This window comes from Salvelinus sp. IW2-2015, unplaced genomic scaffold, assembly GCF_002910315.2.
Source record: "Salvelinus sp. IW2-2015 unplaced genomic scaffold, ASM291031v2 Un_scaffold1458, whole genome shotgun sequence".
NCBI lineage: Eukaryota > Metazoa > Chordata > Actinopteri > Salmoniformes > Salmonidae > Salvelinus > Salvelinus sp. IW2-2015.
In genome coordinates this window covers 125745-139171 of record NW_019942920.1, presented here as the reverse complement: position 1 = coordinate 139171, position 13427 = coordinate 125745, and the positions used below count along the sequence as shown (strand labels likewise).

The 13427-nt window shown below is 45.6% G+C and overlaps 1 protein-coding gene across 2 annotated transcripts in view; it reads left to right on the top strand.

Annotated features, from left to right (window-relative positions):
• LOC112070915 (beta-1,3-N-acetylglucosaminyltransferase radical fringe) overlaps positions 1 to 13427 on the top strand; it is a 44050-nt gene that overhangs the window by 21734 nt on the left and 8889 nt on the right. For both annotated transcript variants that reach the window (XM_070439169.1, XM_024138369.2), the window contains exon 4: positions 13222 to 13270. In XM_070439169.1, coding sequence (XP_070295270.1) covers positions 13222 to 13270 — 49 coding nt within the window. The remainder of the gene's footprint in view (positions 1 to 13221; positions 13271 to 13427) is intronic.

The following is a 13427-nucleotide window of genomic DNA, read 5'->3' as shown; positions in this document are numbered from 1 at the left end:
CTCCTCCGTTGTTTGTGGTTGAGAGAGATCCAGGAACTGGCTGTCATGGTAGACAGAACTGTGTCATGGGTGACCAGAACTGTGTCATGGGGTAGAACCAGGAAACTGTGTCATGGGGTAGAACAAGAACTGTCATGGGGTAGAACCAGAACTGTGTCATGGGTAGAAACCAGAACTGTGTCATGGGTAGAACCAGAACTGTGTCAATGGGGTAGAACCAGAACGGTGTCATGGGGTAGACCAACTGTGTCATGGGTAGATCCTACTGGCTTGGTAGAACCAGAAACTGTGTCATGGGTGTAGAACCAGAACTGTGTCATGGTAAGAACCAGAACTGTGTCATGGGGTAGAACCAGAACTGTGTCATGGGGTAGATCCTGAAATGTGTCATGGTGGTAGAACCAGAACTGTGTCATGGGTAGAACCAGAAACTGTGTCAGGGGTAGAACCAGAAACTGGTCATGGGTAGATCCCTGAACTGTGTCATGGGGTAGATCCTGAACCAGAACTGTGTCATGGGGTAGATCCAGAACTGTGTCATGGGTAGACCGAATGTGTCGTGGGGTAGAACCTAGAACTGTGTCATGGGGTAGAACCAGAACTTGTGTCATGGGGTAGATCCTGAACTGTGTCATGGGGTAGATCCGAAACTGTGTCATTGGGTAGAACAGAACTGTCATGGGTAGAACCAGAACTGTGTCATGGGGTAGAACCAGAACTGTGTCGATGGGGTAGATCCTGAACTGTGTCATGGGAGATCCTGACCAGAACTGTGTCATGGGGTAGATCCAGAACTGTCGTTCATGGGTAGACCTGAGAACTGTGTCATGGGGTTAGAACCAGAAACTGTGTCATGGGGTAGAATCCTGAACTGTGTCATGGGGTAGAACCAGAACTGTGTCATTGGGTAAACCAGAACTGTGTCATGGGGTAGAACCAGAACTGTGTCAATGGGGTAGAACCGAACTGTAGTCATGGGGTAGATCCTGAACTGTGTCATTGGTGAACCAGAAACTGTGTCATGGGGTAGAACCAAACTGTGTCAGGGGTAGAACCAGAACTGTGTCATGGGGTGACCTGAACCAGAACTGTGTCATGGGGTAGATCCAGAACTGTGTCATGGGGTAGAAACCTGAACTGTGTCATGGGGTGACCTGAATGTGTATGGGGTAGAACCAGAACTGTGCATGGGGTAGAACCAGACTGTGTCTGGGGTAGACCTGACTGTGTCATGGGTAGATCCTGAACTGTGTCATGGGGTAGATCCTGAACTGTGTCATGGGGTAGAAACCAGAACTGGTGTCATGGGGTAAAACCAGAACTGTGTCATGGGGTAACCAGAACTGTGTCATGGGGGTAGATTCCTGAACTGTGTCATTGGGTAGAACCAGAACTGTGTCATGGGGTAGAACCAGAACTGTGTCACGGGGGTAGAAACCAGAACTGTGTCATGGGGTAGAAATCCAGAAACTGTGTCATGGGTAGAACCAGAACTGTGGTCATGGGGTAGAAACCAGAACTGTGTCATGGGTAGATCCTGAACTGTGTCATGGGGTAGATCCAGAACTGCGTCATGGGGTAGAACAAAACGGCTGTCATGGGTAGAACCAGAACTGCGTCATGGGGTAGATCCCGAACTGCGTCATTGGGTAGAACCAGAACTGTGTCATGGGGGGTAAACCAGAACTGTGTCATGGGGTAGAACCAGAACTGTGTCATGGGTAGAACCAGAACTGTGTCATGGGGTAGAACCAGAACTGTGTCATGGGTAGATCCTGAACTGTGTCATGGGGTAGAACCAGAACTGTGTCATGGGTAGATCCTGAACTGTGCCATGGGGTAGAACCAGAAACTGTGTCATGGGGTAGAACCAGAACTGTGTCATGGGGTAGATCCAGAACTGTGTCATGGGGTAGATCCAGAACTGTGTCATGGGGTAGAACCAGAACTGTGTCATGGGGTAGAACCGAACTGTGTCATGGGTAGAACCAGAACTGTGTCATGGGTAGAACCAGAACTGTGTCATGGGGTAGAACCAGAACTGTGTCATGGGGTGAACAAACTGTGTCATGGGTAGATCCTGAACTGTGTCATTGGGTAGATCCTGAACTGTGTCATTGGATAGAACCAGAACTGTGTCATGGGGTAGAACCAGAACTGTGTCATGGGTAGAACCAGAACTGTGTCATGGGTAGAACCAGAACTGTGTCATGGGGTAGATCCTGAAATGTGTCATGGGGTAGAACCAGAACTGTGGCATGGGGTAGAACCAGAACTGTGTCATGGGTAGATCCAGAACTGTGTCATGGGGTAGATCCTGAACTGTGTCATGGGGTAACCTGAACCAGAACTGTGTCATGGGGTAGATCCAGAACTGTGTCATGGGGTAGAACCTGAACTGTGTCGTGGGGTAGAACCTGAACTGTGTCATGGGGTAGAACCAGAACTGTGTCATGGTAGATCCTGAACTTGGTCATGGGGTAGATCCTGAACTGTGTCATTGGGTAGAACCAGAACTGTGTCATTGGGTAGAACCAGAACTGTGTCATGTGGTAGAACCAGAACTGTGTCATGGGTAGATCCTGAACTGTGTCATGGGGTAGATCCTGACCCAGAACTGTGTCATGGGTAGATCCAGAACTGTCTCATGGGGTAGACCTGAACTGTGTCATGGGTAGAACCAGAACTGTGTCATGGGGAGATCCTGAACTGTGTCATGGGTAGAACCAGAACTGTGTCATGAGGTAGAACCAGAACTGTGTCATGGGGTAGAACAGAACTTGTCATGGGTAGATCCTGAACTGTATCATGGGGTAGATCCTGAACTGTGTCATTGGGTAGAACCAGAACTGTGTCATGGGGTAGAACCAGAACTGTGTCAGGGGTAGATCCAGAACTGTGTCATGGGGTAGATCCTGAACCAGAACTGTGTCATGGGGTAGATCCAGAAACTGTGTCATGGGTAGAACCTGAACTGTGTCATGGGGTAGATCCTGAATTGTGTAATGGGGTAGAACCAGAACTGTGTCATGGGTAGAACCAGGACTGTGTCATGGGTAGAACCTGGAACTGTTGTCATGGGTAGATCCTGAACTGTGTCATGGGGTAGATCCTGAACTGTGTCATGGGGTAGAACCAGAACTGTGTCATGGGGTAGAACCAGAACTGTGTCATGGGGTACTGAACCAGAACTGTGTCATGGGGTAGATCCAGAACTGTGTCATGGGGTAGAACCTGAACTGTGTCGTGGGGTAGAACCTGAACTGTGTCATGGGGTAAAACCAGAACTGTGTCATGGGGTAGAACCTGAACTGTGTCATGGGGTAAAACCAGAACTGTGTCATGGGGTAGATCCTGAACTGTGCCATGGGGTAGATCCTGACTTTTTCCCCTAATGAAAGATTCCCATGTGTTAAATAGTGTGTATAGTTGTGTTTGAAGTTGGAATGGGTTCCCATTTGTCAGTTCTGATTAACTTAAAGAGAAAGGAGTGAAGGGCTACTTTATACTATTTCCATAGCCAACATGTTACATTAAAACACACTTTCACACTTATGGTTATTTCACACCCAGAATACTTTAAACACACTGCATCTTGAAATGCACATAAAGTACTCTGCTTCACACCTATGCTACCTTTTTATGCCAGCACACCTTTGCACTGCTTGAGTAAACAGCAGGGGTGTTAGCACAGCCACTGAAGTTTAGGGACCAACCAGAAACCGATGTGCGTCCCAAATAGCACTGTATAGACCCTGATGTACTACATGTGCGCTATATAGGGAATAGGGTACCATTTGAGTCAGAGAGAGAATGTGACTGTGGTTAATATCACCGGTCTGTTCTGAGCCTATAAAACAGATCAGCAGTGAGGCCCTACAACACATCGAGCTACAGTGTTCAGCTGCACATTAACAGGACCAAACACACTGGACCAATTTGCTCAGTAACTAACGTCACAGATGTTGGACCACCGTCTCTAACCAGCTCCTTTTGTGTTGACATATAAAGATCCTACCTCCCAGGCTGCTCCAGCWGTGTGTCCCAAATGGCACCCTATTCCCTTTATAGTGCACTACTTTTGACCAGGGCCATTGGGATGCCATTTGGGACAGCACAGAAGATGACTGTTCAAAGACTGCATTGTGCTGAAGGCCCACTGTTTGTCTACTGTCTACTAACCACCTGCACAACTATTGACTAAAAGTATTGTTGTCCAAGTGTGACAACCTACCTACCATTTTAACTGTTGGCTCAGACTGGTGTAGCTCTCATAGGCTTTAGGTCAACAAGATTGAGCCACTCAACAGACAATTTTAGGAGCATCCGTTAAGAGCAGCAGCTGGGTAGTTCTACAAATGTGTAGATCATGTGGATGTCAGGCTCTTCAGTTGTTTTACTGTTTGGAAACCCAGATGGTTTGAAGAGTAGTGGGATCTATAGAGGGACAGGGCTCTGATTGGTGTCTGAGTCCGATGGAATGGAGCTTTCAAACAGTCAGTCTGGCTCATGCAGGGTTTATGGAGTAGTATGAAGTTGCTACAAGACACTGATCTAAGGTCTGTTTTGTGTTTCTCCTCACTAATGGTTACGGTTAGGATTTATGGTGGGTAAGCTGGTCCTAGATCTGTGACTATGGGCAATATCTACCTAGAGCGTTTAAAGGATGCCTGCTGGGTTTATTTGGGCCTGTTAAAACCCTATGAGAGAGCAGCCATTTCTCTTCAGCCCCTATCTTGCTGAGTGAACACAATCTCAAGGCTAACCTTCTCTCTGTATAAGTGGGAGGGTTTCTCTGAAGAAATAAGAGAAATGGAACCACACTGAGTCACAGCTTTACTCTCTGGGTCTTTCAAATGTGGAAACTTTTTCTAGGAATCCTTCTACAGTGTTCATAATAAAGTTGGTGGAAAAGGACTTGAGGGAAGGATGAAAGTTACTGTAGAATGAAGGGATTGGAAGCTTTCACCTACACGGTGAAAGCCATCGTTGAGGCGAGCAGGGTAACGGAGAGAGAGAGAGAAAGCCATGGTTGAGGCGAGCAGGGTAAAGGAGAGAGAGAGAGAAAGCCATGGTTGAGGCGAGCAGGGTAAAGGAGAAAGAGAGAGAGAAAGCCATGGTTGAGGCGAGCAGGGTAAAGGAGAGAGAGAGAGAAAGCCATGGTTGAGGCGAGCAGGGTAAAGGAGAGAGAAAAAGCCATGGTTGAGGCGAGCAGGGTAAAGGAGAGAGAGAAAGCCATGGTTGAGGCGAGCAGGGTAAAGGAGAGAGAGAAAGCCATGGTTGAGGCGAGCAGGGTAAAGGAGAGAGAGAAAGGGGCCAGTGTTGTCTGACTTAGAATAGTCTGGTTATTGTTTGAATCAGCAGGTCTAGGATATGGTTGTGCAAGCCACATTTCTCTTCTCTCTCCCCCTCTCCTCTCTCTCTCTAAAAGGTTGCCATTTCAAGTGTTCTATTATCAGCTATGTACAGTGTTTTCGCAATGTGCAAATAGTTGTAGTACGAATTGTGGGGGAAGATAAACAGATAGATATTGACGGTATTTACAGTGTTGTTTGTGCTCCAGTAGTTGCCCTTTCCTCATTGCAACAGGCCACAAATCGTGCTGCTGTGATTGCACATTGCGGTATTTCATTAAACAGATATGGGAATTTTTCAGTGTTTGATTTGTTTTCAAATTCTTTGTGGATCTGTGGGAAGTGTGTCTCTAATGTGGTCATACATTTGGTAGGAGGTCAGGAAGTGCAGCTCAGTTTCCACCTCATTTTATGGACAGTGGGCACATATCCTGTCTTCTCTTGAGAGCCAGGTCTGCCTTCGACCTCTCTCAAGAGCAAGGCTATGCTCACTGAGTCTGTACATAGTCAAGGATTTCTTTAAGTGTGTGTCAGTCACGGTGGTCAGGTATTCTGCCACTGTGTACTGTCTGTTTAGGGCCAAATAGCATTCTAGTTTGCTCTGTTCTTTTAGTTGACCCTTTCCAGGTTGTCAAATAGCTGTATTTTGTTTTCTCATGATTTGGTTGGGTGTAATTGTGTTGCTGTCCTGGGGCTCTGTGGGGTGTGTTAGTGAACAGAGCCCCAGGACCAGCTTGCTGAGGGGACTCCAGGTTCATATATTATAATTCCCCTTGCTGAGGGGACTCCAGGTTCATCTCTCTGTAGGTGATGGCTTTGTTATGGAAGGTTTGGGAATTGCTTCCTTCTAGGTGGTTGTAGAATTGAACGACTCTTTTCTGTATTTTGATAACAAGTGGGTATAGTCCTAATTCTGCACTGCATGCATTTGGGGTTTTGCGCTGTACACAAAGTATATTTTTGTATATTCTGCATGTAGAGTCTCAATTGGGTGTTTGTCCTATTTTGTGAATTCTTGGTTGGTGAGCGGACCCCAGACCTCACAACCATAAAGGGCAATGGGTTCTATAACTGATTGAAGTAATTTTTTGCCAGTTCCTAATTGGGATGTCGAGTTTTATGTTCCTTGTGATGGCATAGAAGGCCCTTCTTGCCTCGTCTCTTAGATCGTTCACAGCCTTGTGGAAGTTACCTGTGGTGTTGAGGTAGGTATTATTATTTGTGTGCTCTAGGGCAACGGTGTCTAGATATAATTTGTATTTGTTATCCTGGCCACTGGACCTTTTTTGGAACCATTATTTTTGTCTTAGTGAGATTTGTCTGACAGAATCTATGCAGAAGATCTAGGTGCTGCTGTAGGCCCTCCTTGGTTGGGGACAGAAGCACTAGATCATCTGCAAACAGTAGATGTGATTTCCGAGTCCAGTAGGGTGAGGCCAGATGCTGAAGACTGTTCTAGTGCAACTTGCCAATTCGTTGATATACACTGAGTGTACAAAACATGACATAGACTGAGCAGGTGAATCCAGGTGAAAGCTATGATCCCTTATTGAGGTCAGTGTAAATGAAGGGGAAGAGACAGGTTATTGAAGGATTTTTAAGCCTTGAGACAATTGAGACATGGATTGTGTATGTGTGCTATTTTGAATGGGCAAGACAAAATATTTAAGTGCCTTTGAATGGGGTATGGTAGTAGGTGCCAGGCGCACTGGTTTGAATGTGTCAAGAACTGCAACGCTGCTGGGTTTTTGACGCTCAACAGTTTCCTGTGTGTACCAAGAATGGTCCACCACCCAAAAGACATCCAGCCACCTTGACACAACTGTAGGAAGCATTGTAGTCATCATGGGCCAGCATCCCTGTGGAACGCTTTGAACACCTTGTAGTCATCATGGGCCAGCATCCCTGTGGAACGCTTTGAACACATTGTAGTCATCATGGGCCAGCATCCCTGTGGAACGCTTTGAACACCTTGTAGTCATCATGGGCCAGCATCCCTGTGGAACGCCTTCGACACCTTGAAGAGTCCATGCTCCGATGAATTGAGGCTGTTCTGAGGGCAAAAGGGGGAGCAACTCAATATTATGAAGGTGTTCCTAATGTTTTGTACACTTAGTGTATATGTTGAAGAGGGTGGGGCTCAAGCTGCGTCTGTCTCACCCCCTGTGTTTATTGCCATTTTAACTGCTCACTTGTTGTTTGTGTCAATTTGTATAGCAGACCCTCATGCCAAATGGAGTCAACTTTTTTTTATCAACAAACCATGAGAAGTCTTTGCTTTTGTTTGTTAGTCAATAAGGGTGTGCAGGGTGTATACGTGGTCTGTCGTACGGTGTGAGGTTGGCCATGTGTTTGGATTGGAACAGTGAGGAGCCAATATGAGGAAGATGTGTTTTTTATTAGCAAACGTGAAGATAAGCCGGTGACTGTACAAGTATTTACAAAAACAAATAAACAGGACGATGAACAAAAAGTAGGCCTAATCAACTCAAAAGAAAACCCAACTCAATAATTACATTGGATGAGCTACAGGACAAAATACAAACTCTCCAACCCAAAAATGCCTGTGGTGTTGATGGTAACCTAAATTAAATAGGAAAATATACAGAGCACAAATTCCAAACAAAAGCTGAGACAAATTACATCCCAATAATGACAGTGCTGTTGATACAGATTCCAATCTCGGAATAATCCTTTGCAGTATCATCAACAGCAGACTCCAACATTTCCTCATTGGGGTGACCAGACCTTGGTTCAAATATTGGGGAAGATGCCAGAGCTGAGGATAATGTTGAAGAGTTTAAGAATAGCCAATTTGAATTTGTGGTCTCTATATTTTCTCATTTTGTTTAGGTTACCATCAACACCACAGGACTTTTGGGGTTGGAGGGTTTGTATTTTGTCCTGTAGCTCATTCAATGTAACTAGAGAATCCAGTTTGTTTTCGTAGTCTTTAATAACTGATTCTAAGTATAGTAAATGATCATTTATATGCTTTTGTTCTTGGTTCTTTGTTATGTGGCTGAAAGAGTTGGAGAAGAGGTTTATCCGTACATCTCCATTTTGGATAGGTTGCTCTTCGTAGTTTTTTTTCTTCACAGGAGTGATTTGATTCTATGGATTCTTCAGTCACATTGAGCTGTTATCTGTCATGCTGTTCCTTCTTTTTTCTTAGTGTATTTCTGGACTGTTCTAGTGCTTCACCAATAGTGAAGGACTAAGCTATGTTTTTCTGGATAGTTGGTTTGATAGTTTTCAAAAAAAATTGTTTGATGCATTCTTCATCAAACCATTTTTAATTGTTGTTAGTTTTCTTAGGTTTTCTGCTTGAATATGTAAATGTGATATGTTAGCTGATAGGTCAAATATACTGTTCAGGCTTCCTACTGCTAAGTTTACTCCTTCACTATAGCAGGGAAACATTTTGTCCAGGAAGTTGTCTAGGAGGGATTGGATTTGTTGTTGGCCAATCGTTTTTCGGTAGGTTGTGATTTTGCTGTGGTCTGATAGGTGTGTCAGTTGGCTGACCGTGAACGCTCTGAGACTCTGGGTTGAGGTCAGTGATAAAGTAGTCTCCAGCACTACTGCCAAAAGATGAGCTATAGTCTGGTGTACCTACTGTATGAGTCCTATTGAAGCCTACCATTGACTATGTACAGACCCAGCGTGCGACAGCTGCTGGAATTGTGACCCTCATTTTAGCATCGTATGAAATTACAGTAGGCTACCGGTAGCCTGTATCAATTACGCTTTTCAGACATAATGGAATGTGGCCCCTTGAAAGCGCCTCGGCTACGGCATGTTTGTTTGTCTGTCTGTTAGGGTAGGCTACACTACGTTTCTTTTAAAATGCCAACACAAAACCTTCTCTCGTGATATTAACTGACATTTTACTTGTCTGTAAAGAACTTCTGAAGCAGGACTTAAGTCCATCACTAGGCAACCAGAACTGTCAATCAAAATATCTTGAGCTGACCACTCTCCTAAAAAAACATAGGCAGGGCAATTCAAGCATAGCCAATGTGCAGTGATAATGGGCCTATAGCCTACTGCACAAACCTCATTGCTACAGAACTTTTTTAATTGGTTAATGTTACATAGGCTTATGTTTTTTTTAAGTCATGTAAAAAAAAAATCTGAGTGGTTGATCTCGGCTTGCATGTTTTGGCTCTCTTCCTGGGGCTGCTCATCTGTGGGGCTGTTTGAGGAGTGGGTGTGATCCGACTCGCTCGGGATGGTGGGTTCGTCACCACAATTGAGCTTCTCCTGCTGTTCTCTGTCTTTGATCCTGTGAAAGTCCTGCTGAAACGGTTTGAGGTTTCCCTGCACTATAACTGTTCCAGACTTGTACAGGTTGAAACAGGCTGTCTCGGTGTCCGCAATGTCCAGTATTCTGAGTTTCCTGAATTAATACCCTCTCTCTCGACAGAGGGGTAGTGTGCTCTTATGGCCCTGTGCCGTGCCGTGGTCGGAGTGGAAGATGAGGTTGTTTAGCAAATAGTGTCTCTGGATATTCCTTGTGGAGCTTCTATTTGTACTTTTTACATGCAGGAGAATTTTTTTATTCTGGGGTGAACTGTACTTTGATTGCCTCTGCGTAGGGGTGTGGCCTCTGCATAGGGGTGTGGCCTCTGCATAGGGGTGTGGTCTCTGCATAGGGGTGTGGCCTCTGCGTAGGGGTGTGGCCTCTGCATAGGGGTGTAGCCTCTGRGTAGGGGTGTGGCCTCTGCGTAGGGATGTGGCCTCTGCATAGGTGTGTGTGGCCTCTGCATAGGGGTGTGAGGCCTGTTAATTTGGGTTGAGGAGGCTCTGGTGCTCTGCTGCCATTGTTGTATTCAAGGGCATTCACAACTCTCACTTCACACCTCCGTGTAAATTGAAGTTGCTGCCGGGACGTCTGTCCTGTCCTAACTAAGCATTTGAGTCTTCATATAGTATAATACCGTATCTCTAGTAAAATCTCTAGAGATTATTGTAATATCGTTCAATTAATTCTTGGCCTGGGAAGTAGCTACAGATTGGAAATCTACTCAAACAGTTGTAGGTTGGGTGGTATTTAGGTTTTTGTGCTGTGCTTTTTCTGCTGGTTGCTGGTTGGAGGGCTGGGCCTTTTGATGTTAGACTCACTCTTCCGTGTGCTATAAGTCCCTGTCCTGTGTATGCTCTGGCGTAAGTATACAGGTTTGTTCTAAGATAACACTTGGCAGTAATTTATCTCCTGGTTTTGTGTTGCCTGGGTAGTCCTTGGCGTATTTCGGGTGAGCACTCTGGTTGTTTGTGTTTGGACTGAGGAGACATGCCTCTTGAGGAGTCTTACCTGCCTGGTTGTTGTGTTGCTGGGTAGGTCTTGGCAGTGATGTTATTCCTGGTTGTTGTTGGTGTTGCTGGGTAGTCCTTGGCAGTCTTTTGCCTCCTGGTTGTTGTGTTGCTGGGTAAGTCCTTGGCATTCTTTACCTCCTGGTTGTTGTGTTGCTGGGTAGTCCTTGGCAGTCTTTATTCCTGGTTGTTGTGTTGCTGGGTAGTCTTTGGCAGTATTGTACCCTCCTGGTTGTTGTGTTGCGGGTGTCTTGGAGTTTTATGGTGGTGTGCGGGTAGTCCTTCATTATACCTCCTGGTTGTTGGGTGGGCTTTGCCTGGGGGTGTGAGGGGCTAGTCCTTGGGCAGTTATGTACGGCTCCTGGTTGTGGGTCCGTTCCTGGGTGTTACGTGAGTATTATAGGCTTCCCTGGTTCGTGGTGTGATGTAGCGCTGAGGTAGCCCGCTTGGGCAGTCGGGGTCTTAATCTCCGTGGTTTGTTTGAGGGGTGTTCGCTCGGTACGTTCCTTGGACTATGTCCTTTATCTCGCCTGGTGGTGTTGTTGTTGCGTGGGTAGTGCCTTGCAGTGGTTTATCTTCGGGTGGTTGTTGTGTTGCTGGGTAGTCCATTGGCAGATGGTCTTTATCTCCCTGGTTGGGTTGTGTTGTTCTAGGGGTAGTCTTTGCATAGTCCTTTGGCAGTATTTTACTCCTGGTTGTTGTGTTGCTGGGTAGTCTTGGCAGTCTTTACCTCCTGGTTGTTGTGTTGCTGGGTAGTCTTGGCAGTTATGTCCTCTGGTGTGTGTTGCGTTTGGTGGTATCTGTGCAGTTTTATCCCTGGTTGTTGTGTTCTGGGTAGTCCTTGGCAGTCTTTATCTCCTGGTTGTTGTTTGCTGGGTAGTCTTTGGCAGTTTGTTATTGTGCGTTCCTGGTTGTTGTGTTGCTGGTAGTCCTTGGCAGTCTTTACTCCTGGTTGTTGTGTTGCTGGGTAGTCCTTGGCATTTTATCTCTGGTTTGTTGTTGCTGGGTAGTCCTTGGCAGTCTTTATCTCCTGGTTGTTGTGTTGCTGGGTAGTCCTTGGCAGTCTTTACTCCTGGTTGTTGTGTTGCTGGGTGCTTGCGCTGGCATTTTCCGTGTGTTCTGGGACGGCTATCTCCTTGTGTTCGGTTGGTTGATGTAGTCGGCTTGGAGTTTTACCTCTCGGGGGTGCCTGGTTTATAGTGCTTCAGTCTTTTGGCTGGTTGTTTGGGTTTGGTATAGTGAGCTTGTCGCATCTTACTCTCTCTGGTTCGTTGGTTGCTGGTATCCTTGGCAGTCTTTCTCCTGGGTGTGTGGTGTTGGCTGGTAGTCCTTGCAGTCTTAACCTCCTGGTTGTTGTGGTTGCTGGGTAGTCCTTGCTAGTACCGGTGGACTTTTACTACGAGTTGTTGTGTTGCGTGGGTAGTCCTTGAGGGCAGGTTCTTTATCTCTGTTTTGGCGGTAGTCACTGTGCATATCTGCATACTCACTAGAGTGGGTAGATTCGCTGGTAGTCCGGCAGTGCTTTACTGCCTGTGGTTGTTGCTGCGGAGTCTGGAGTTCGGTGTTGCTGTTGGAGTGGCCGTTGGCAGTTTATTTACCTGGATGCTTAGGGATGGTGGACTGGTAGTCCTCTTGAGGATTTACACTCCTGGTTGTCGGCTAGATTGGCTGTGGTAGGGTCGCTTGGCAGTCTTTACCTACCACTCGTCTGTTGTTATGCGGGTAGTCCCTGCCGAGTATACTACCAGGTAGATGCTTGCGGGTAGTGGCTTTTTACCTCCATGGGTTGTGTTGTTTGCGGGTAGGGTAGTCCTTGGCAGTATTTACCTCGCTGGTTGTTGTTGTTGCTACAGGGTAGTGCCTTGGCAGTATTTACCTCCTGGTTGTTGGGTGTTGCTGGGTAGGTCCTTGGCAGTCTTTTAGCAGTAAGATCTTTCCAGGTGTTTCTGTCCAAATTCAAGGTTGTACGTTTGAGTTTCCGTTACTATCTATCTATCTATCTATCTATCTATCTATCTATCTATAACTATCTATCTATCTATCTATCTATGTATCTATCTTATATCATGATCTAAAATATCTATTAATCCTCATTTATCTATCTATTCTATCTATCTATCTATCATCTAATCTTAATCGTATCTATATTCTATATCGCTACTGTCTCTCTATCTATCTAGTCATCTATCGCTCTGATCTCTCTATCTTATTCTCTATTCTTATCTATCTATCTATCTGCTCTGTCTCTCTATCTTATTCTATCTATCTATCTGTCTTCTATCTATCTATCTATCTTCTCTATTATCTATTCTGCAGGTATTTACTATCTATTATATATACTATCTACATCTGAGTCTATCTATCGCTCTGTCTCTCTGTCTCTCTCTGTGTCTCTCTCTCTCTCTGTCTCTCTCTCTCTCTGTGTCTCTCTCTCTCTGTGTCTCTCTCGCTCTCTGTGTCTCTCTCGCTCTCTCTCTCTGTTTGTGTCCTCAAGACCTTTATATTGAGTTCCCTTAACACCATTCTCTTTCTCTGTGTTTGTGTCCTCAAGACCTTTATATTCACAGATGGGGAGGATCAGGAGCTGAGGAGGAGAGCAGGTAAGACAATACACTCTTCCAAAGGTGGACAATGGAAGTACAAATAGGAGAGCAATTATTGAACATCTTTGTGATTGATGTTCTTAGAGAGGCTCATATGTTATCAGGGATATGTGTATTTGATACTCCGTTATAACTGTCTCAGTAGTAAGATAAG